The sequence below is a fragment of the Coffea eugenioides genome, unplaced genomic scaffold (genome assembly GCF_003713205.1).
Source record: "Coffea eugenioides isolate CCC68of unplaced genomic scaffold, Ceug_1.0 ScVebR1_2768;HRSCAF=3857, whole genome shotgun sequence".
Lineage (NCBI taxonomy): Eukaryota > Viridiplantae > Streptophyta > Magnoliopsida > Gentianales > Rubiaceae > Coffea > Coffea eugenioides.
This window is the reverse complement of record NW_020863283.1, coordinates 7,560-32,935: the sequence shown is the minus strand read 5'-3', so window position 1 is coordinate 32,935 and position 25,376 is coordinate 7,560. Positions and strand designations below refer to the sequence as shown.

Here is a 25,376-nt window from a genome sequence, read left to right as displayed (position 1 = left end):
AATGCAAAGTGTCCAAAATTGATGTTTATGGTGCAAAGTGATAAAGTGATACATGTTTAAGGGTGTAAGATGGAGTTAAATCCTCCACTAAACGATAAGAAATAACATGTACCAATTGAAATTAATATCTTAACATCAATACCATGTTTACATGGAGGGACGTATTGATCTATCTAACAAATTTGAGAATTTAATAGGACGATAAAATAGTAAAAAAAAACTAAAAACGGTTGAAAAATATTATAGTATAATTACTTTATTCATCAAGTAACAAAGAGTGAAGTTTCTAGCCAGCTGCTCGTTGTATAAGAAGGTAATTTTCAACCATGATTTGAGAAGCAAATTGATACAAAAGCACTTCTCTAAGAAGGCTACAAACAGAAAGTCTAAGAGGAATGTTACAAAAAAGTGAGCAAAAGATCTTCCTTCTCTTCTTGGTACGCATACCTTAACCAATTTTCTGCCTATGGTGGTAGTTCAAGCTGGTCTTGAGGGGAAAAAAAATCAAGAAAAAAATGCTGATGCAAAATGGCTATATAGACTAGTGTTGCTAAGAAAAGTCCCTCTATCCTTGCTCACTATCAGGAGAATTTGGCGTTCTCACAAATCGACCCTGCATAATTAGCAACAAATTTATTTGAGACCACTACATTGTGAGTAATCATCATAAGAAACTTGATATAGTAAACCACCAAATTATACGGAATTATAACTATGACCTAGAAACTAATACAATATAAATGATTTGAACACATGCAAACTCGAAGTAATAAATTCACTCAAGAATTAACACATAAGTATTTCCTAAAACAGGAGATGTTCTAGCAATAATAATATGTGAGTTAAGAAGCCAAGTCATACTTCCAAGCAGTGTTGGCCAACCAAATAAGCATTTTTTCGTTCCTTAAATAGATGACACTTTTAAAATACCCTGTAAGAATAAATTTCTATCGCATTTTTATGTCAAGCCAAAGCGATCAATTGGTCTTTCTTAACATCTCTAACCCCACATGAAATAAGAAAAGATTAAGCGCAATATACACCTAAACGATTAATTGCAGCAATTAAGTACCTAATAATATCAATTTGTAGCAAATTGCTCGAATAGTATGGAAAACATTAAATTTTGGTAGCTGTCTTTGAATAAAAATAGTTTAGTACACTATAATCACAAGGGTATTGGAATAAACTCATGCAAATTAGACATATTGAAGCCTTTTCAGAATAATTGTATAACCTACTAAAATGCTACAATTGATTTAACAATACTAAAAAACTTGATATCTAGGGGTAAAATTAACAACGAGTGGTAGTTTAGGGTGTATATGAAAATTAACCCAAAATGCTAGCAAGGCCAAAGAAAACCGTTAAATACCTTCATTCTGGGCCGTCGATCAGCATTGACTTTCCTGACTTGGTACCTGATTTTCTTCGAGAATAGGCGCGTGCGTCGCTTTTCCTTGTAGCGCAATACGCTGGCTTCCCTAACACCACCTGTTTCTGAGAATAAGTCTATTTTAGCCAGCCTGGCCTGCACTCAATATAGATTTGAAAAATGATTAATGCTCCCAAATGCAACAGAAAATGATTGGTGGTAATTGACAAAATCATCCAAGCAAAGTTTTGGAAAAAGGAATTTTGCAAAACCATCCAAGAAAATGTTTATATTTTGTTTCTCATTTGATAATTGAAAACTATGTTTCAGAGTACTAGTACCATTTCTAAGTAAACATGTGAACATCACATGATTCATGCTCCCAACTGCAAAACAAAATACTAATAGTAATTGATAAAGTCATCCAAGCCAACTTTTGGAAAAAAGAATTTTTCATCCGCTACATTTTGGTTATCATTTGATTAAATGGATAGTTGTTAGTTGCTATGTTTTAGTGAATTTTTAAAATCATGTTTACTTGACCGATTAAATAAATGAGTTCATATGCAACTGAATATCACGATATTTCTAAACGATAGAAATTAACATAGAGGTGACCCATTTTTCAAATTTTTTTCCTATAGTTTAAGTCATTTATCGTTTAGTATAGAATTTTTCTAAATAAATATTGTGGTGCATAAATACATGGAGTTTTCAATATTTTTTAAAGACCTTAAGAAATTCAGTGTAGACTTCAAAGAGTTCTAAACAAAGTTGGATACGTACAAGATGCTAATAGGTTAATGAAGAATGACAGACAGCTTAAAATAATATGGAACCCACAATTTTTAATTAGTTTATACATTCCCTATAATAAGATAGTGAAGTTTGACGTATAATAAAGTTAATTAAATTATTTTAAAATCAAAGAAGGAAAAGCTCGTTCAATTAAGAAACAAACACATGGAGAAGAAATAGTAAAAAGGACGCCATCTTGTCACACTAATGGAATGTAGAAAATTGTTATTTATTACTAGTGTAGTCATACCACTAATTAGAGTGTATAAAACAAAAATAGACACAGAATTTATTCCTTGAGGATTAATTTTTTAAAGGAACAACCAAAATAAATTCTAAAAATCTTTTTTTTTTTTTTTGGTAAAAGGTCCTACCTAAGCAGCTGTTTGATAATGCCGTACGAAGCCAACGACAGCCATCATGATTAAATTTTGTGACTAATGATTAACAAATTTCAATAACTTAAAAACAATTCTAAAAAAGTAATAAAAAGAGTTCCAAAGAGAAGAGGCCAATTTTGCAAAAAAGAAAAAGTTAGCACGTGCGACATGAGCATAGTCTAAAACAATAAGCTTAGTACTCTTTAACTAAAATAACGAACTACTAGTATCAATTTCAGGGCAGGAGGACTAGAGAAAACATACTTGCAAATCATTTCCAGAAGCCTCAGCCACTGGAGAGTCATCGGCAAATGGCGACGGCCCATCGGACCACGCAGTCAATACGTTGTCGTAGTTCAATTTTAGTAGCAAGCTACCAACATTTGGCTTAGGCTCATTAGGCTCCTCCTCCTCCTCCTTGTCCTTGTCCTTGTCCTTGACTTTGTCCTTGGCTAATTTTTGTGCAGGACCAGAATTTTGCTTCATTGCTCTTGCAGATGATGATGAAATTAGAGTCTCCTTTGCAGTTACTGATGATGGTTCAGCTAAATTCTTCAATTCGACCGTCTTTTCGACCTTTTTCTTCTTCTTCTCCGCCGGTGGTTTATGGAATCTTGGTGTGATGTCACGGACATTTACAATAGGAAACCACCAATCTCCCTCGTCACTATTCCTAAATGCTCTAATGTGATTATTTCTCATCCCAAAATTTCCATACTCAGAATTAACTCCAAATCCTAGCCCAACTGGATAACCATAACAAGTTCCTATTTGACTAGTATTAGTACCATAACAAAACGTATTAGACTCATCAACTGCTTCATTTTCCACACCTAAATTCCCCATTATGCTGTCAATCCCCTGTTCAATTTCCTCATCAAGTATTGACTCTGCATCGAAATCCTCATTGAAATCATCAGACACCTCCGAGAAATTCATCTTGGAATTGATTTCCCCTGGACTCTGGCATGGCTTTTCACAAGAACTTGCCATCTTTTGCTCAATTGGATAACTATTAGGCTTCTCTAGCACAGGTGGATGATGTATCAAGAAGCTCGAATTATCGATGACTGGAAAAGGTAGTAACAAGTCTGATGGCTCATATGAAAAGGGGTACTGTTGTTTGGTGAATTTGCAAGGCTTGGTGAGGTGTTTTGTGGAGAAAATTTTAGGATAGGCTGTGGAAAGCAGAGCAGCTGCTTCATTGTAAGTCTGATTAGGCCTTTTTCGAGGTGTTCGAGGCTTTCTAGTGGAGATTGCAATTGGAGAGTTGCTTGATTCTGAGAGAGTTGATGAAGGAGATGACGACTGTGACGTCCATGATGTTGTTGGAGATTTGATAATCTCAAGGTGTAATCTGTATGCTCGACCGCCTCCACTCAAACAAGAAGACATTTGTAGATTGAATCAAGAAAGATTGAAAAAATTGAATCCAGGAGAAACTTGACAAAAGCCTTCAATCAAGAGTAAAATCCCATCAAGACAAGATGGAAAGCTGAGCTACTTATGCCTTCATTCAGAAGCTGCAAATTGCAACCTTTCGACTTTCAGGACAGAATTTAATTTCAGAAAGAAGACTGGAAAACTGAATTCAAAGCCTAATAAAAGACAATTGTCATGAAAATGGGAAAGCTTAGAGGAAATCCCACTTCACAAAACAATAAAACAAAAAAAGCTGGAAACTCCAGCAATTCTTGAATAGTTTCAAGCTTCAATTGCACCTTAATGATGAAGATGCGAAAAGGGACAGCTTTAAATTCAGCAAAGTTTCAGCAACAATCGGCAGAGAAGTAGCAAGAGTTGAATAGGTAAAGAGGAACTGTCCGCAAAGGAGAAGAAAGTACAAGAGCCCTGAAGGCTTAAACCCTAAAAGGTACAACTTCACTTCGCTTCACTATGGACCAAAAGAACCTAAATGACCGTCAAGAAAAAGTGAACAGGCCAAAACCTTTTAACAGTACCTCAGACTAAGAAGTCACCAGAAACCCTTTAAAAAGGAAGGCCAGAAAAATACAAGAAAGCCTCAAAAAATCAGCCTTGAATTTACCGTCACATTGAAAGGAAAGTCTACGCCAAATTGTCCTCCAGAATTTATGAAGTTCCTATCTTCAGCTATGAGGTAAAGCAAAAGGAAAAGCTACTGTCTGTCCGCTGAAAGTTTTGCAGGATGAAAGAAAAATTGAAACACAGTGCTTTAAAAACTCTGAAAAGCTCAAATTGTCAAAGACTGATGGCGAAGAAAGAGGAGTAAATGCACACAAGAACCCAAAATTCTAGTGTCAAGAATAGAAATAAGATTTGGTGAAGAGGGATGCTGAGAATTCAGAGAAATATCTCAAAAGTGGAAACGTGTCTGGTAAAGGAATCCAAGAATGGACAACCTTGAGGTTTATATATATATGGTTATTTCTAGAGGTGAGAGTTTTTTTTTCTTCTGGGACAAAATGAATCACGAGAGGGGCAGATAATAAGGTCCAATTCCTCTGTTGATCAGTTCAGTGGATATAGCAGAGAGAACCCTTCAGTCTTCACCCTTCAAAACCCCTATCCCTCCCCTCACTCTGTCTCTCACACACACTTCATCACACATAGACACGCACTAGAGTGTGGAGTCTGGACTCTGGAGTGAGGGACTGGAAGAACTTTGGTTGGGTGATGGAAAGAGAAAAGAAAGGGACAAGGAGAGGGAAGGTTTAATCAGTTATGGGAAGGGAGTAGGACCACTTTTGTGCTAAGCAAATGGAGAAGTCTAAGCTTAGATTTTCTATCTTTGCAATTTCATCAGTAATCCATTATTGTCTAGTGACATCATTCATTGACATAACCACCCTTATTGAGATAACTTTTATGGAACTAAATTATTTTTTTTTCAAATCTTTCCTGTCTAACCAAAATGGGAAAAAATTGGAATTAAAAATTCAAATATTTTCGTTGCAGATATTTTAGTATTTTTGATGGTATGCTGATATGGTAGTAACTAGTAACAAATTTACACGCAACTTCTTCAAATACCTAGTTGGTTGAAGAAGCTAAAGAACTTAATTTTTAGGCCTATTTGGAAGGTGAGTTTTTTCGGTGTTTGTATAAAATTTTACTGTAGATCACTGTAGAAGTTGTAGAAAAATTTTTGTAAGATGAAAAAACTTTTTTGAAATCTTTTCTTTTTTTTCTTTCATTTTCTTTCTTTCTTTTTTTTCTTTCCTTCCTCCCTTCCCCCTCTCCTGTTCCCTCTCCCGAAACTGCCTCTGCAAACACATACAAACTTTTTTTTTTTTTTTGCTTTTCTCCTCTCCCTCCCCGCCATCCCTTTCCTCCCCTCTCCCCCCACCACCCTCTGCCACCATCCCTTTCCTCCCTCCCCCCGCCACCCTCTGCCCCTTCCCCTCCCTGTTCCCTCCCGCCTGATTTCTTTTTTTTTTTCATATTTTCCCTCTCCCTCTCCTCCCCTCTCCTCTCCTTGCTCTTGCCGGCAAATGAATCAGCGAAATGATTTTTTTTGGGCAATTTTCCTTCTCCCCTCCCCCCCACCCTCACCCTCCCCCGTTCCGATTTGGTCTCGCGTCTCAGCTCCGTGGTGGGGGAAGGAGTAGGGGAGACGCAGAGAGAAAAAAAAAGACAGAGGGGAGGGTGGCAGGGGAGGAAGAGGGGGAGAGGGAAAAAGGAAAAAAAAAAAAGAAGAAGGGGGAAGGGTGGCCGGCGACGGAGGTGGTGGTGGGGGAGGAAGAAGAAGAAAAGGGGAAGGGATTTTTTTTTTTTTTTTGTGTTTTGGATATTTTAAGTGTGTAGGTTAAAAACTTTGATAAGTTTTTGGGGTTCCTGTAGCAAAAGTTGTTAAAAAACTAGTATAATACAAACTTGCTAAAAAATTAGACTTCCAAACAGGCCCTTAATTTTTAATGTTAATCACTGAGCAGGTACTTTGTTGTCCCAAAGCTTGCAAAGTGAAGATATTAAACAAGGGAAAATAACATTTGCAGTATTTTTTATTCATTTTTACCCTAATCAATTTTATTATAATTGCAATCATTAGTGTTTCTAAAGTGCGTTAGGAGGGGGATTCAGCCAAGTGATGAAGAAACTATGAACGGAAGTATAAGAATAAAATGTTTTGTAAATAACCCTAATTGTATGTGGTTGTAATCTATGTAACAATTTATCATGGTAACACAATGTTCTTGACATTTTAAATTACATAAAAAGTTCAAAATTATCATGATTTGCAATTAAAAGTTTGACTAAAGCTTGGTCTCATTTAATATATCATACTTCCTTTAATGTTTGTCCTCTTGAATTGTCTTAAAGCAATTAACAACTAGTTCTTAGAAGAATAGGTCATTCGCCTATTAGGCTATTATCAACTCCTAAACAAAAGAATTCACCATAATTTGTTTTGAGCATTTTGGTCTACATTTCTGCCCAATTTCAAAAAGGGTATTTTGGTAATTACGGTTACCCAATCCCCATCATGGGCACCAAAAGATTTCCTGATTGGTTTTTGTACTTATTTTATCTTAAACCATGGCCACCTTAGTCCCCATACCAACTACTGGAAAGAATTTCATTTATGGGAAAAGTTCCTCTTATCTGCTGACATGGCAAGCAACCATTGGGTGCAAGAGATTATTTTATCTGAGGTGGAGTGCTCTTTATTGGTTGGCGGATTTTCACATGTATCTAGAAAAAAAGGGTGGTGGAGTTTTGGATCTAACACAGAAACATGCAATGATTTGAATGCTTTTGGTGTCTTGTGCCATGTTTGTGTGGCAGATGGCAATACTACGTTTGGCTATCTGTGTTCAATGGGTTGTGATTAGAATAAACCAAATTTAACTTTGGAATTTTGCATTAGTACATTTGGCATGAATTGAAGATGTCATGTATTGTATTTCTTCAGATGTATCAACATTCCACACATCCTAACACCTATTGTACTTGTAGAGTTAGGGGCCATTGTTGAAAGTTTACAATAATATAATGGGCGATTTTTTTTTTTTGGGTTTAAATGTTTTTACGTATTTAACTTTATCTTTTTCTTCTATAGAATTTAACCTAAAATGGTAGATATTTATGAGAGCCAAATCTATTCAAGTTTCTAAGTTTGTAGCTTTTGGAGAATCAATTTTTGTAAATCTAATTCAAGAAAAGTATAAGCGAGAATGGATAATAGAATGTGAGATAAGGAAAGCAAAAGAAAAGAAAAGAAGAGAAAAATAGAAACTAAAAAGAAAAAGATAAGAGAAAAATAATTGAGATGGAAATGATAGTTTTGTCCAAAGATATTATGAGGGGGACAAAGTGCCTATAAAAGAAATTTGGGGGATAAACTGCAATTTGTTGCATAGTTTGGGGAATTAGGGAATAACAACCTGCCATCTGAGCGTTGGTTATTCTGCCATCCATGCTATCTGTAATGTCATCATTATTGAGTGACTTTCTCAGGATGATTTCTGATGATATAATGATCTGATTCAATTTCAACCAAACATAGTCTAAACAAATTAGGAACATGCATGTCCCTTTCAATGATATCAAATTACGCAATATAGAGTAGAGTTTATAAAAATTTCTTTTCAATCTTTGAGAAAGTTTACCAAGAAAAGTTGCTATGAGTTCAGGAATTTGTGTTTACTAGAACCATAAATCGGCTTTTTGATTATACACGTCTACGTGGATTCTGAACTTTTTAATTAATTGATCATTTTTAAGGGCTTTTCAAGAAAGCCAGACCGGGTTAGCTTCTTGGGATGGATTTTCCAATAGGTTCAGGAGGCTTAGACAAGTGTTAAAAGTCACAAAAATATTTCGAGACTATGAGTGCGGTTGATAAAACTAAACTTTAAAAACTGAAATATGAAATCTGACGTCTAAATTTATTAAATTATTGAACTGTTAAATACTAAAAATTTCATATATTTGAGTATATATCACATTAACTGATAATTGAATAGTTTGTTACTTATTTTTTGGAACAAGTTTTTTTTTACAAAAAATTTAATACTGTTTAATTAATTTAAGTGTTTTATTTTTTGTTATCAAACGTGTCTGAAAATGTTAAAAGCAGAACTCATTAAATTTAAATGATGAATTGAGTTATTAAATAGGACCTATGTCTTGAAAAATGACCAAACAAGGATGAAGAAAAGGCCGCCAACTACGTATTTGAAAAGTAGCCCTCCAATATCTCTATGTATGTATCTACGTATACATATATAAAAATATATATATATATGTGTATGTATATAAAATCATGAAAAATCGTTAATTGAGATGGCATGCCATACAAGATTCGAACTTATAGCATATGAATTTAAATTATTCCGTCCAAATGAAACCTACATATTACTTCTTGCATTTTTGATACGTTATCCAGCTGATTCTTTAATTTGTTAATCTTTCTTTCTGTTTTTCTTGTGCTCAGGATAATTGAACTACCTTCTGCTCTAACCCCAAAGTTGGGAGAAAGTGATATATAACCGCAGGAAAGCAAGGGTACCAAGCAAAAAATTCAAAACTGTGATGGTGTGGGGGAAAACCAGCAATGGAAAATTGTTCTTTTTTATGCACAATGATAAAATAATGTCCAAGAACGTGTCACTTGCCTTTTGGACCTCCCAGTGTTTTCACTTTCTTGTAAGATATTTGTTGAAATATCTTACCAATCAACATCTTGGGCGTCTGTAGCACAGATTTTTACGAAAAGTTTCCTATTTATTATTGATTGTTTCTTATAAAATGCAATTCTCTGCCGTTGCTTTATATATATATATATATATATAGTTAACGTTATATTTTATTTTCATTTTCAACCAAGTGAAGGATACATATGTTTTTGAACATGGATGGAAGCAAGAAAAGATGTTAGTGATTTAATTTCCTCCAAATAAATGATAGTAAATAAGATTGGCTGTTGTGGGACCTAAATATCGAGTCCCTAGTCTTTTTTTACAATTATATGACTTACTTTCATATATTCACATTATTAATTTCAAGAATAATATGTAAATCCTTATACACAGTGGACAAAGAATATTAATTTCAAGAATAATATGTAAATCCCATCTCTAATATAGTTATTTAATCACTTTCTCATATAATTTGCTGAGTATTAAAAAGAATTTAACCGTATTGGAATTGATTAAGTTGAATATCATGAGGTAAGGACAAGGCCAAAGTATGGCTGGTTAAAAATTGCTTAAAAATATATTGTGATAAAGTAAAAGATGAGCTTTGTACAATATCTAACCTCAGCCACAGAAGTATATATCTGAAAGTGCTTTACCGTTGAAATTAAGACTTTGTCTTGGGAAAGTATGACTTGGAAATTCTATGGCCTTAAAAGTTGGATGAGGCAAGGCACAAAAGTTTGAAAGTAGGGTTCATTATACATGTGATTCGCAAATCCTTGTGGCTAAGTTGCTCAATCTTGCAATATGTGAACCATGTACTTACAAGTTGTCTTATGTATAAGTTGAAGGAAAGTTGGAAATCATCTCGAGATTTCTCATAAAATCCGGACATGTGTAATTGATTCTTTCAATGGTTTGTCTAGCGTGTGCTCATAAACCACTTATTAAAATATATTTTAAGTATTAAATTTTTAGAAATATAAGATTAATTAAGAAAAGTGTATAAATGCAAGAGAATTAATTAGAAAAATATATAAATGCAAGATAAAATAGTAATTGTTAGTCTGTGCATACATGGTAGGTGCGTTTACTAATGCCCATAGGACACTAGTTAAAAAAAATCCTTCTTCGAAAATAATGTTTGACACAAAAAGGAAAAGCACCAAAGTAATACTTAAATAAAATTTCTTTGAAAAAACGCAATCAAATGGAGCCTAGGCAAAACTTGAAGAGCAAATAATTAATGCCAATAGTGCCTAATCTATTTAAGATTTTCAGCTTTGATTATTAAACTTTTTCTTTAGATAAAATGATCATTCAATTAATACAAACCTATATTTCTATCGCTTTTTTTTTTTCCAACAGCAGTGGGGGTGGGGCTTAAAAGATGGGGAGGGAGTAAGGGGATTAAAACTCAGGACCTCTAATTTCTGAAATTTCAACCTATATTTTTCATCGTTTGACTGATGAAAAACATATATTTTTGGTCATTAACTGATAAAAATGTGGACTTTGTGGTCCAAAGTATAAGTTCATTTTGGTAAAAAGAAAACATTTGTCACCAAAATATGACATTGTAACTAATATATTAATCATTCTATTATTTACTCAAACTAAAATTGTTCATTTTATCTGGGAGAGGGTTGAGGTGGGTGGCAAGGGAGGAGGGAGTGTAAATAGGGGGTTTTGGATTCAATATCTCCCACTTACACAAAAGAACAAAAATTCAAAATCAAAAAACAAAAAAATTGGTCATTTTATCTTATATCTTATGTATTCCATGAGGAACAAAATTACAATTCTCAACAATTATAACTTTAGTTTACATCTAGTTTTGCCCAACATAAAATAATCTTTTTCAAGCAAAAAATATTAATTGCAAAACATCGAGCACTTTACACACTGAAATGAGAAAAAAATACCTATATGATTTTCACTTTTGATTAGATTTATTCATATTAAATTATTGCCAAATATATTCAGCAATGTCCTTTTCCGGCGTTGCCACTTTTGAAACAATTAAATGACTCACTCACTCACACGTGACTGGATCGTATGTAGACACGTGCAAACCTTAAAATGTTTAAATACAATATACCACTCTAATCTTACACCCTAATTGCACTTTACTCCCTTGAACCAACTAATAGACTGTTTACCACCCATTGAAAGATTTTACCAGTATAAATAAATGCAAAGGGATGATGTTCCTTTTTCTTGTTTTTGGACAAAATCACTCTTTGGAGAATTCTAAATATAATCAATTGTACTTTTTTTTTTTTTGTTTACCTTCCCACCCCTTCACATGCCTATCCTACCTTCAACTGTCAGGTACAAAATTCGAATATGAACTTGATAGCGGAAAGAACTCTAAAAATTCTCCCTTGGCCATTAGGTTGACCCCAATTATTAATTGTACCTTATTTCATTCATAATGGTTATGCCTACTCTTTTATTTTCTTCTAAAGTTTTGCAATACAAATATTCTAATCATCCCATTATCCTTTATCAATTTATCTTTTATTTCTCTTTTTATGACAAATAAATAAAAGAAATATATGAAACCATTCCATTTTCGTTTTAATTTTTCAATAACCAAATAAATTAAACACAAAAAGTCAACAAACAATAACCACACATAGAAACATATAAGAAGTTGGTGACATGCATATTACGAATTTCAATAGACATACCGCTTAAATATGTAACTGCTGTGAAGGTAACACACATTTTTCAAACTATACGTACAAAGGGTTATTGAATAAAATAAATCAAGTTAATGCCAAAACTACATTTTTATACCAAAAAGTTAAACCTAGTTAATATTTGATAGAAAAATATGAAACCTAATTAATGTTTACTTTCTTTGGTACAATAAATAGAACAAATGTAAATGAATTTTAAAAGGAAAAAGTCTCTGGAAAAGTACATTCTCAAAGTTCAAACAATAACCTAAGCAAATACCAAGGCGTTGGCACCACCAGGATGGACACTGCATTACGTGTTTGGATTGATGAAGATAGACATCTCTGTCCTCTAAATACTGCTTGGAATGCAAAATGCCAAAAATACCAAAAATATAGATTTTTTATTATTTATGTCCACTTCTTTTTCTTTTTCTTTTTCTTTTTTGCTTTTTCTGCATTTTTACGACATGCGACTTTAGTAGTCTAGACAATGCTAGATGTACACTTTCAACCACAGTAGTCCCCATACTCTAAAAGGATGTTACACTTACATTTTCAATGTGTGTCTATATATATATATATATATATATATATTATAACTTTAGCATTTCGTATCAAAAAAAAAAGAAAATCTTTGGGACCATGTTCCTCATACTGACGCAGCATTCCAAAAGTATTTGGGCTCACAAGTCCAATTTTATTTATTTTATTTTTTGTTCTTTCTTTGTGACAAACAATTATGACGTATAGGGTCAACTTAACAAGGAGGTCGGGGGGTTGGAACGAAGCTTTTCTGAATACCTAAATGACATAATAAAGAGGGTTGATCTAATTTGAAAGCCGCATCTCCAAGAAAGAGTCAATCTAAGCAAAGGTTCAGCTTGGAAAGCTCGCTTTGATGCTTAAATCAGTAGTTTTGATGCGTGTATCTCTCTCTATATATATATATATGGTTTGAGCTCTTTACTTTAGGTCTTAAAATAAAGCACTTCCTTGTGACCTCCTTAAGCTCGTTCCTTAGGCCTCCCAAGTCTAAGGATGTGTTTGATAAAATTAAAATATGAAATTTGAATCTATTAAATTATTAAATTGTTAAATAATAAATCTAATATATTTGAGTGTATATCACATTTAGTGATAAGTGAATAGTTTATTACTTAATTTTGAAAACAATTTTTGCTTAGAAATTCAGTGTCATTTAATTAATTCAGATGTTCAATTCTTAGTTATCAAAAGCTTCTGAAAATATTAATATCTGAATCCATTAAATGTAAGTGTTAAATTAGATTATCAAATAGGGGCTAAGTTCACTTAAGAGTGAATATGAGAGAGTTAGGAGCTAGAATTAGAAGATTAATTTCATTTTGGTTCCAAAGTACTCGAGGATCTCATTTTGGTCTATGAAAGTACTTCAAGTCCCAATTTGGTCTGTCACACTAATAAAGTCTCATTTAGATCTTCCAAAGTAGTATCAAATATCAATTTAGTCTCTCAAACTGAGAAGATCTCCATTTGGTTCTCTAAATTGAGAAAACTGTTCCAACCTGGTCCTTTAAGCCTATTTTTGTTAATCAACGAAGTTTGACTAGCAACGGATGGATCTAATTTGTGGAAAAATAAAAATATGCCAGGCATTATAGCCCTTCCACGAAAAACTTTCCAACGTCGATATTTCAATTGATAAAAGTGCATATTTTTTTATTACTTCTTGTGGTCTAAAATGCAGAAGGATACTGGAGTGTCATTGATAACAAGAAGAGACACTAACTTGAAATCAGTAAGGGTCTGTTTGGTTGGAAGTAAAATGTTTTCCTTGGGAAAATATTTTCCGTGGAAGTAATTTTCCATGAAAATCATTTCCCTTTCATCATTTTCAGGTGTTTGGTTAGCTTATTGAAAATATTTTCTTACTTCATTTTTCTGGTGTTTGTTTAACTTTTGAAATATTTTCACTTTTATCTCTATCTTTACTTTCTACACATTATAACTACATACTTCTTCCCATGCAAAATAAGAAAATTTATCTCATTGTTTAACTTTAAAAAATCTTGGAGAAATGTATATATGAATAAAAAATATCTCCTTAAGCAATAAACAAATTGCTGGCCATTTAGTGTCAAATATCAATCACATGCAATGCTTATTATGACATATATCTTGCACTCTCACTGCTAAAAATTTCTCTAGAAAAGAATGTCCCTATTATACATAATTAATTACTAACATAGGATGAACAGGATGAGATTTTTTTTTATTTTGAATATACTAGGGGGAGAGTTGGGTTGGGTGGTACGGGGGAGGGAGTGTAAGGAAGAGGTCTTGGGTTCGAGTCCTCCTGTTTACACTAAAAAAAAAAAAAGAACATACTACAAGATGTTTTCAGTAAGTTTGGAACATACTACAGGCGGGATGCATGCATTTCGGAAAACAACTTCAGTAAGTTTGGAAGGGAAGTTGTTTTCCATAAGATGAGTGAAAATATTTTACATAGGAAAATGTTTTCAGTAACTTTTGTGCAACCAAACACGGGAAATTAGGAAAATATTTTCCTGGAAAACATTTTCACCCGAAACAAACGGACCCTAAATGACTGCACTTTACCATTGAAGTCAATAAGGTGGGAAAATTTTTTGTATGAGAAAAATGGCCTTGCTTTCTGTTAAGTTAGATAATTTGTAGCTAGCGACTTTAACCAAACAGGTTTGCAGGACAAATTTGGAACAATTGTTTAGGTTGGAAAACCAAATTGAGATTTTATCAGTTTTAGGGACCAAATTAACCGCTGTTTTATTTTAGACTTTTGGAGTTGAGCAGCCAAAGTGAGGCTTTGAAGGATCAGATGGAAATTAATTGAGGGACCAAACCAAAACTTCATAATGCTTTGGAGGACCAAACTAAAATTAATAGAAACTATCGCATCTATCAATATATCAATCAACAGTTTCAGAAACCAAGGAAAAAAGGTTGCATCTATGGTGGAAAGCTGACTCATCTGTGCACGGTGGGAAGAGCAAAGGATATTTTGCCAAGACATCATTGTGGGGCCGGGCAGATGCAGCTATTAAATGAACTACTGAAGACGGGTAGAAGGGGTTGATTATGAGTTCTATTGTATTTCTAGGAGAAATAAAATGCAAGTCCCTCGACAACTTATGGGCATTTGTTTGCACCCAAAAATTGGCATCAACTGGGGAGCAGCTCAAGCCAAATTGGTCAAATGCAATAATCCTTGGAGATATGTGGAAATGAAGTCATGTATTGTGCACTCCAATCTTAAACTATAAATGCTAACTTGACAAAAGAATTATGACTGTTTAAATTTAATTATTAGCTGATGTAGATGAGTAATTATATGCATAAATAATTAAAAGGAATTAATTTTGTATAAATTTTATTTTTTACAAAAATACATTTATTATAAATTTATTGAAGAATCTTGGTTTATAAGGTTATAGTAATTTGGTAATTATAATACTTAGGGTAGTTATATTGGCAAAATGTGATTAAATAATTAGATCAAAAATTAAAAGTTTTTCCCTAAGGATAAAATTGAAAGTTTAGAAAATGACATTAAAAAGCTTACACTAACTGTGATCCCTCTAACTTTTTATATTGCATAGATAGTGGCTTTTTAACTGAAATCAAAATTATAGATGAATAATTGGAAGATAATTAACATAGTATTACAAAAAATCCAGAATCGTGACATAATTGACATGGTAGATTTTAATTTAAATTTAGAAATTAGATAAGTAATCTTATATGCAACATGGTGACTTTCAAATCGATATCAAAATTTGTAAATGAGTAATTATAAATATAATTAACATAGTACACCAAGAAACTAGAATTGAGATTATAGATAAAATAATCATAAACATAAATCACATCATACAAAAGTTTCAGAAATTGAAAGTTTGAACTATTGAAATAACTAGATAGTTACCAACTTAAATTCTAACTCCATAACTAGTTGTACTGGACATAACAGACTATAAATCACAAATTTGACTAGTGAAATAGTGTCAAAATTTGAGAATTTTAAATATTAACATTATCTAATGATAAGGATAACCAATTATAGTAAAAATCAAAATTTACTCTTAAAAGTAAGTGCTAAATTAAAAGATTTTGTTGTGATATGGATTATTTAATGATAACAAATCCATTGAAATGAGCAAGCAACGATATTTAGATAAATGTCAATTACAATCTCGTGTTCAAATTAATATACATATCCAAACAAATGCACTTGATGATAAAGTAAAGAGGTGAGATCCAACACATTATTTAAAATACAAACATTGTTTAGAGTAGTTACAGTAGTTATATTGGCAAAATGGGATTAAGTAGTCCAAGCAAATATTAGTTTTTCTTTAAGGAAAAAATAGAAAATGTGAAAAATGACATTAAAAAGTTTATATTAACTGCGATATCTCTAACTTTATATGTTGAATAGATAGTAGCTTTTTAATTAGAATCAAAATTATAGATGATTTATTAGAAACATAATTAACACAATACTTCAAGAAACCAGAATCATGACATAATTGACCTTGTAGATTTTAATTTAAATTTAGAAATTAGATAAGTAATCTTATATGTAACATGGTGACTTTTAAATTAATATCGAATTTATAGATGAGTAATCATAAACTTAATTAACATAGTACTTCAAGAAACTAGAATTGAGATTGTAGATAAAATAATCATAAATTTTAGAAGAAAATACTCTCCTCTTTGAATAATAAAAAATTTAGAGTGGCAAGTATTAATCTCTTTTTTCTTGGTAATCTTATTAATATTGAAAAATATATATAAAGATAAGAAGGGGGAGAGAGAGAGAGAGGTCAAATTTTTTTCAAAAAATAAAAATAAGAAAGAATTAAATATTTTTATTATTTTAAAATTATTTTACTTTTCTGTTTATCACTCAATTCCAATCTTAATACCGACAACTTTAAAGTAATACAATAATGTTAGAATCTTCTTTATTTTTTTTCTTTGCAAAATCTAATTTTCTGTTTTCTTCTTTCCTATATCTTTTTCTTTTCGTAATATTAATAAGTGTGAAAAAATAAATTTGAAAAAAACCCTCTTAGTTTAATGTTTGGGGATCTTTTAAAGTGAAAAAAAAATGAAGAATAACCATTCCAACTTTTTTATTTTCAATTATATATAAAAAAATGGTAAATACATTTTAAATTTTTTTTACTATACTAGTTAAATTAACAATGAGGTAAAATGCCTAAAAAATAATGTTAGACATTAAAGCGATTGTATCACTATAATTTAAAGAAATAAAGTGACAATAATAATGTAGTAATGCTATAGAATAAAAGAGTATTTTTGTTCAAGATTTATTGACATGTTGAATTGAATTATTTATGGAGGTTAAGTGGCTAAAAGATCACGTTCATGAGTAAACTGACAGTAGTGATATAGTTTAAGGGGGGGTAAAGTGATAATAACCATTTTAATTACTTGCATACGCTTATAAATGTCATGTACATCAGTATAATATTAACTTTAAAAAATACTAGAACAAATTGAAAGAGTGAAGAAAATTTAGAAGAAAAAGAAGTAGAAAAAAGGGAAAAAATGTAAAAGGTATACCTATATTTTTTTAGTTACAACCAAACATTTCATAGGTTCAACAAAAACCCATTATCATTTAACTAATAATAGTGAGAGTGAATAATAAACTTTTAGTAAATAATTAGTTCTAGTTACTTGGTTCAGCAATAAAGTTGACCATCATAAGAGAAATTGAAGGAATTTTTCACAATCATACGCATAGAAATTAAATATTATTAAAATTAGAAAATGATGGCATCGGATTCGTGTTTTGAGAAAAGCAATTTGGCATTTAATGTCTTATTGTCTCTCGGTTCTTTATGTTCTCCTAATTGAGCATTTACCTAGATGATGATTAATTTATCAACCCAATTTAATGTACAGACATATATGCAATTTAGTCCTTTAGAAAGTCCTTCAAAAAAAAAAAAAGCCCTTTAGAAAGTCCCACATCCCTCTGCTTCGTAACCTTCCGGTTGCCTAAGCCTACGTGGACTCGTAAGCTTTTCACAATAGTCCCAGGCAGAGTTGTTGTGGTTGCAGTGGTTCTGCCCATAGTAGGAAGAAATCCCCACTTTGCACGCTAGAAGCGACCAGGAAATTTAGATGGTTAATAAATTTGCAAAATACGTCGAAGAAGTTAAACATCACGAGAGAGAGAGAATTTGATTTTTAGAAGAGCATTAAATGTTTGATTTGATGGTGGGGACATGGAGTCCCACAGTTGATTCAATTTTTTTTTAATTAAAAATAAAAAATGTTTGATTTGATGGTTTGTCAAATATGAGATTCTCCAAGTATGGGTTCACTAGTATGGGTTCAACTTTGACAAAAAGTATGGGTTCACTAGTTATTTTTCATTTCTCCAAAATCTAAGAATCAGGAGTCAATTTTATATTAGTCCTCTGAACTTTAGCTTTAAGTCTCAATTTTTGTCCATTAAGTTGACAAATCTCTCATTTTTCAAGCCCATAACTTGATTCTCCAACTAATTTGTTGAATTAAATGACAATTATCCACTGACTTGGTCATTTTATAGTTAGTCAACAGTTATGCACTTTACCAAAATCGGTTTGAGAGTTTTCTTAATTTTCAGGATAAGATTGATACTTTGTTTTAGATTGAGAAAACAAATTGAGATTTTGATCCACTTTGAAAGAGTAAAATGAGGTTAATGTTATGAAATTAATAAAATAATAAGTGTGAATGTTCATTCATCTCTCCAAGAGATACACTAAACATTCATCCTCATTGGTATATTTATGTATCTACTTGAAATACTAAATTCATATATCAAGACTAATACTAATGTTGGAATGTACAACTTTGGCCTTGTATCACCTATAAATAGTGGGTTTATATGCTTCATTTGTAACATTTGAACCTTTGGAATATTTGATAAGTCAATAATAGAAACATTCTCATTATTTCCTTGTTTCTGCTTTTCAGTCTTCATTCTGTTTTTTTAATAATTTATTTTATTAGTTTCACAATATGTTATTAGCACGAGTCTCTATTATTGAGCAAAGGTAAAGCATAAGTCTCTAACTTTGAACAATCAAGTACAAGTCTCTACTTTTGAGCTATCAAATACAGTCTCAATTTTGAATGATTGTTGAATACAAATTTCTACTTTTATAATATCATTGAGGTAAGTTTTTTCTCACAAACCTATTCCATTTTTTTTTTTTTGATAATCTTTGAGTAATCGTGAAGTACAGCTGCCTGCTACTCAACAATCACTAAGCACAAACATATATTTTTTTTTGGGAACAAACATCCTGAAGGTGCATGATGAATGGTTTGATTCATGATGGTAATAATTGTACTTTCTTCTTGAAAAAGAAATAAAAGCTAAATATTTGAAATCCTTAACATGGTGATGATGATACTTTGATCATTGCTAGTGTAATGAATGCATACAAAGATACAAACAGGGAATATTAATACTAATATTAGAAGTGGTAATACAAGATTGTTTAAAAGCTCTAGATAAGCTATTATAATTCTCTGGGAAAGAGCAAAGGCTAACATAAATAATAGACTATTTTGTTCTCATGTTTGAAGAAATAGATATCATATTAAAAGAACAAGTGTGACAAAGATTGATTATATTACAAAACAATTCAAGAAGCAAATGGTTACTGACATGATTGCTTTTATTCTCATTTGGTTTATAATCAATTCAAAATCATCACCCATAGTAAGTCAAACGTTTTTTGATCCTAGTAAATTTATGATTTAACAAAAGTGAGAATTTGCTTGGTTTTAAGAGCCAACAAGTACTCATATTTACCCTTTTGTATTATATGTGGCTCTGATAGAAATTTGAAAATCTATATCAGGTATGAATCATCCTTTACAATTAAACATCATGAAATATTGATAGGTGATCTATTTATTGAATGATTTACTGACATTGTGATGAACTATAATTCCCGACATTGGCGGAAGGAAATGGTCAACTGAGAAAGAAAATCACTTGATAAATATTGTTAGATTTCCTTGATCCTCATACAAAATAATGTGAACTGGAAGTTCAAAACATTATTCATTTGTAGAAAGTTGCAAATCAATTGTGAGATATATTTATTGACTCTAGAAGAGTTACTAAATAATTCCAATTGGAAATACTTTGATTAAAATTAATACCTTGAAGGATACATACAAGTGTTACAAACGAGTTTAATACTAGCTCCCCTAAGTCATGTTAGACATCTTGATTTCATATCTCAAAAAATTAAGTAAATATTAGTGGTAGAATTCGACTTCTTGAAGAGGTCGCTCTTGAAGAGTCACCTCCTGAAGAGCATACTCCTAAAGAGAATGAAATTATAGAAAATTCAAAAAGGTTGGGCCTAAGCGAATAGATATAAATATTTTTACATATAATGTAGCACTTGACATCACTAAAGTTAATGAGGATCATGAAAACATATCAGTTGATGCATGTCAATATAGAAATAATTGACCAAAATGAAAAGATACATTCCAATCAGAATCAAATTCATTGGTAAAACTAAAACTTTTTGGATTTGTAATCCAAACATTAGAAGGTGTAAAGCTAGTTGAATATAAATGGGTATTCGAACTATATGTATTGATGATTTTGAATATGATTGGAACTCCTAAAATGTTACTAAAAGCTTATGAATAGTTAAAGATAAAATTTGAAATCAAAGATTTTGAAATGATAAAATTTTGCCTTGGTTTACAAATTGAATATTTGGAAGATGGAATTTAATCTGCTTATACCCAGAAGGTATTAAAGTAATTTTATATAGATAAAGCATATCCATTAAGTATCCAATGGTCGTTTGGTTACTTGATCTTGATAAAGATCTTTTTAGTGCAATTGGTACGCTAAAATATATTGCAAATTGTATTAGACTTGATATATCATTTATTATGACTTTATTTAATTCCTCTCCTAAATAACGACATTGAAAAGTAAAAATCAGGTAAATTTATTTACCATGACATTGTTGATTGCAACATTTAAAAAATTAATGAAAAATTTTAGAATATGCTAACGTAGAGATCTTAGATGATGTTTACAATAGGGAAGTTATATGCAAAATTGATACACAAGAATAGTGTACTCTTTTTCCTTCACTAGGATTTTTTTCCTACCAGATTTTTTCCTAATAAGATTTTAATGAGACGTATTCTTTGTGTACTGGAGAGTGTTATGAATTAATGTAATAATAAGTGTGGATATCCATTCATCTCCCTAAGAGATACAGTAGAATATTCGTACCCCTACAAGGTTCTTTGGTACATTTATGTATCTTCTAGTAGTTCTTGAGTTCATCTATATAACTATTCAATTCACGTACTTGAAGTACTAAATTTATATCTATACAGACGCACACACACACACACACATATCATAGTGATGGATTCAAGAATATCTTTTTTCTTGGGGAGCCAAAATTTTTGTAACAAAATTATCTTACTATATTATGTTTAAAATAATTTCCATCTATTTAAGTATATGACATCTAAAATCATCAAATATTAACTTTAATTATAAAGGAATGTCAATTTCATAAATATGTAGCATAATCATAACAAAAATTAAGACAAGAAATAACCTTTGATTAAATATCTTACAACATCACAAACCACCCAAGTTGCACATTATGAGAAGATGCTCCAATATGTAGCCTGTGCAAAAAATATATATAAATATCCATGCAATATAAATATCACTATTTTCAATTTAAAAAGATAAAAGTTATATTAATAAACCTTGAAATTTCAACCTCTTTTTTTAAAAAGTAAATTGAGTTTTACATTCTTTCATAGAACTAAATTCATCTATGAATGAATCATACTAAATTTTCCAACAATTTCTTTCTATGTACACAGTTAGACAATCATTTAAGAAATTATCTTCCATCTTATTTCAAAATTTTGTCTTGATTATCTTTATAATTGAAAATGCCCATTTTGTTGTTGCAGTTGATATAGGAAAAGTGAGAACAAGTCTAATCAATTAGGATAAATTGTATATTTGTATATGGGCCAATAAAGTAATTTTTTTTTGTTTTAATCCATTGATAATTATGAATTGGGTCTTTTTATTATAATATATCAAATTGGGTCAATTTACTATGGATCATCAAATTATATATTTACTTTTTTGAAAGTTAAATAATTAGCACAATAAAAAATAAATAATTTTTTTGAAGAAAAAATTAATTCAAAAGTGGTTAATTCACACACACACACACACACATATATATATATATATATATATATATATAAACTCTCATAATATAAACTAAAGTTATAAAAAAATTTGGGGGGTTAACTTTATTTTACATATATATTTACATACTGTGAATTAAAATTTTCAAAACTTAAGGAAGGCCATGGCCCTCTCAGCCCTCTTGGTTCCGTTATTATATACTTTTGGCCTTATATCACTTATAAGTAGAGGACTTAACATGGCTCATCTATAACCTTTGAAACTTTGGAACATATGATGAGTGAATAATAGAAACATTCTTACTATTTCCTTCTTTTTGCTGTACAATCTTCATTCTTTTCTTTTAGTAGTTTATTTTATTAGTTTCACAATAATTAACCAATTAATCAAGGATTACCCTATACCTGATATCATGGGCTTTAGATATGGGGGTGTTAAGGTAAACTGCCGGAGTTCAATTCGATCTGGGTTATTTGATTTTACAATTTTATGAAGGCCCAGATCGCCCGATTTGAGTGGTGAATGGCACCATGTCACTGGACTGCTAACTCAAGTTCCTTGATCCACGCAGCATCTGGGGTTAGGTAGGCTTTGGTGTCACTCAAATTGGTATACTTATGACTCCATTTGGCAAGCGCTTTTTTGGGTGTTTGTTTAAAACCTTACTGTAGTTTACTGTAGAAGTTGTAGAAAAAAATTTTTAAGTGTGTAAATTTTTGGATATTTTGAAGTGTATAGTTTAAAAATTTTGAGAAGTTTTTTAAAGTTACTGTAGCTAAAGTTGTTTTAAAAACTTGTAACAGACAAAGTTGGCCAAAAACTTGCTTGCCAAACAAGGCCTATGTTTTATAATTTTCTCAAGGGATAATTTTAGAAACCTCCCTTAAGGTTTTTAATAGTTGCACTGAGCTTCCCTGAGGTTTTGAAAATTACACTAACTTCCCTTGCTTTTATATTTTTAGCAACAATTCAGTCCAAGTAGCAATAAAATAGTATTTTCATGTGTGAGATGATATTTTTATTCCACAAATGGCCTTTTGCTTGTTGTATTAGTACTAGAGATTTTCTGGCTATGCAAGGCACAGCCAATGCCCAATATATAGTGTCAAAAATATTGAAAAATTTGCTGGTATTCTCATTTTTTTTAACAATAACATGTAAATTCTTGGTAAGTTATATGTAGTGTCTATGCAAATGCATAACTCGTAGAACTGAAGTATTGAAGTAATTGGCAATTGAGGTGATTAAGGGGTGAGACCACACTAGTAAAGTTCACTAAAAATTCTATCATGAAGACATATTAATTTTTGCTCTCATATTTTAGACATCAATCAATCATTTTTCATATTGAGTGACAACAAAGGCCCTTAAGAAGGAATGTAAAGCTTATGCCATTCTGGACCATAATGAAGTGCATGCATACCTCCACATAAAGTACGAAGAGTCCGGAGAAATGAAGCAATATGAAAAATAAACATGAATGAAGAACACAATAAACTCAAGTTAATTAACTCATAGCACACAATCTTTCTTTCACACAGAAAGATACACACTCACGTACAATTCCACAGTTTTACAATAATTTGTACAGCTCGAACAAGAATTATAACAAAAAAAATTCAAATCTTGGGCTAATTCAAGCATGTTGGACTTTGAATTTTCAAATATCGATAATAAAAATACCTAAACAACACCAAAACAAAATTAACTGAATCGTAGAACAATAGTGCATAACTTTACAAACACTTTGAAATTCCTTGCAGCCCAAATGTTTGATGCCAACATGTGACGTTCATTGCAGCCCCAAATGGCACCACGCAGACAATAGCTTTCGTACAGCACTTTGAAATTCGTTCATAGAGCCCTAACAATGTCAGGATTGATATTAAAAAGGTCATCTTGTGATAGCCCTACCTCCCCCTAAGGCGAACCAAAGGGTTCGGCGGATCGCCTGCCCAGTTCTCGCCGGGACTCAGTCGTTCACTTCAACCTCAACCAAAACCAGAATAAGCCCACAAGGAAAAAAAAACAAAACAACGATCCAAAACTTAAAGCAAAATTATATACATCGCTATCTCAAAAGGAAATACAACATCGAAAATATAAAGGTTCTCAATCCACAATACATCTAGCCCGTGCCAAGCACTAGGGCGAGAACCATTACAAAACAGAGATCTAACCTAAGCTAGCCTACACAAAGCTTCCGTTCTGGCTCGCCTTCCCCTATTAAGGAAAACAAAACTAAAGAAATGAGCTAGAAGCTCAGTGAGGTTCCGAACACATAAGCAACAATTCATCCAATACCTTAAACATAGAAAATCAATAATTCAAGTAACATTTACAATGGAAAGCGATAATAACACATATATTAAAAGGATACGAGCTCGCAAGGAGCCATTTGTTCGTTCGTTCGTTCGTTCATTCATTCGTTCTCCTGTCATTTCCCCTTATTCCTTCAATTATTTGAAAATACGTTTTTGTAAGTAAAACCCTCGTTCATTCGTTCATTTCATTCACTCCCTTCCTGGACGTTGGCCAGGCTCCACCAGAATACAAGGTAATACTCGAGTATACCAAACGTTCACCCAGGTCACCAAATCACCCGACCGAGACCGTTTCTGGCTCGAGTCGATCGGTAACAAGGGACAGGGTCCAGTTCAGCCAAAAGGCTTACATTCATGCACAAGTAACGTTCCAATCGTTCAATCGTTGAAAATGTCACAATCATTTAGGTCGAGTGCGATAAAGTACGCACTCGCCTAGAAAACTCATTTTGGCAATCCTTGAAAGCATTTAACACGTTATCAGTCATTCATACAAGCCATATGATCAAGAAGCATAACCAACAAGGAACGCTCACCTATACAAGCAAAAGAACGTCCAAACTATCCTTCCGAATATTACCCTCAGTCACCGAGAAAACCTAAGATTAAACGAGAGAGCATATTACAGTTCATCTAGCAAACAAGTAAGTAAAATCAAAGAAAAACCGGCAAATGATGAGTAAAACGTATAAAGACGACTTTATAGTGAAAAGGGGGTATTTGGATTGGAGGACGGAAATAACTAGGGTTTCATAAACCAAACGCAAAACTAACTCAAACGGGGTATAAAATGTCCGGCGGAAAACACTTGGACCAAAGACAACTCGGACTCCAACGAGATAGGCTAAAAATATTGTTTCTGGATCGTTTAGGTAGTTCAAAATCAACTCAT

The 25,376-nt window shown here is 31.9% G+C and overlaps 1 protein-coding gene across 2 annotated transcripts; it reads right to left on the bottom strand.

The window, feature by feature from the left end:
- Window positions 1–228: 228 nt before the first annotated feature.
- LOC113757142 (protein CHLOROPLAST IMPORT APPARATUS 2-like) lies at window positions 229–5,204 on the bottom strand. 2 transcript variants are annotated; one of them, XM_027300552.1, is made up of 3 exons: window positions 2,818–5,204; window positions 1,376–1,500; window positions 229–613 (listed from the first exon to the last, which is right to left on the bottom strand). In XM_027300552.1, the coding sequence occupies exons 1-2, from the start codon at window positions 3,946–3,948 to the stop codon at window positions 1,378–1,380; spliced, it is 1,254 nt and encodes a 417-aa protein (XP_027156353.1). In that variant the 5' UTR covers window positions 3,949–5,204; the 3' UTR covers window positions 229–613; window positions 1,376–1,377. The 2 variants fall into 2 exon arrangements, with proteins under 2 accessions (XP_027156353.1, XP_027156352.1); XM_027300551.1 differs by having other exon boundaries at window positions 1,376–1,531; window positions 2,818–5,200.
- Between the last annotated feature and the right edge of the window lie 20,172 nt (window positions 5,205–25,376).

Excerpts from the sequence above, each read along its gene's own strand:
- LOC113757142 (XM_027300551.1), bottom strand. The coding sequence starts at position 3,948 with ATGTCTTCTTGTTTGAGTGGAGGCGGTCGAGCATACAGATTACACCTT. Across the intron at positions 1,532-2,817 it reads CTTCTGGAAATGATTTGCAA|GCCAGGCTGGCTAAAATAGA; the intron begins GTATGTTTTCTC and ends TATTGAGTGCAG. Across the intron at positions 614-1,375 it reads ATCGACGGCCCAGAATGAAG|GGTCGATTTGTGAGAACGCC; the intron begins GTATTTAACGGT and ends CTAATTATGCAG.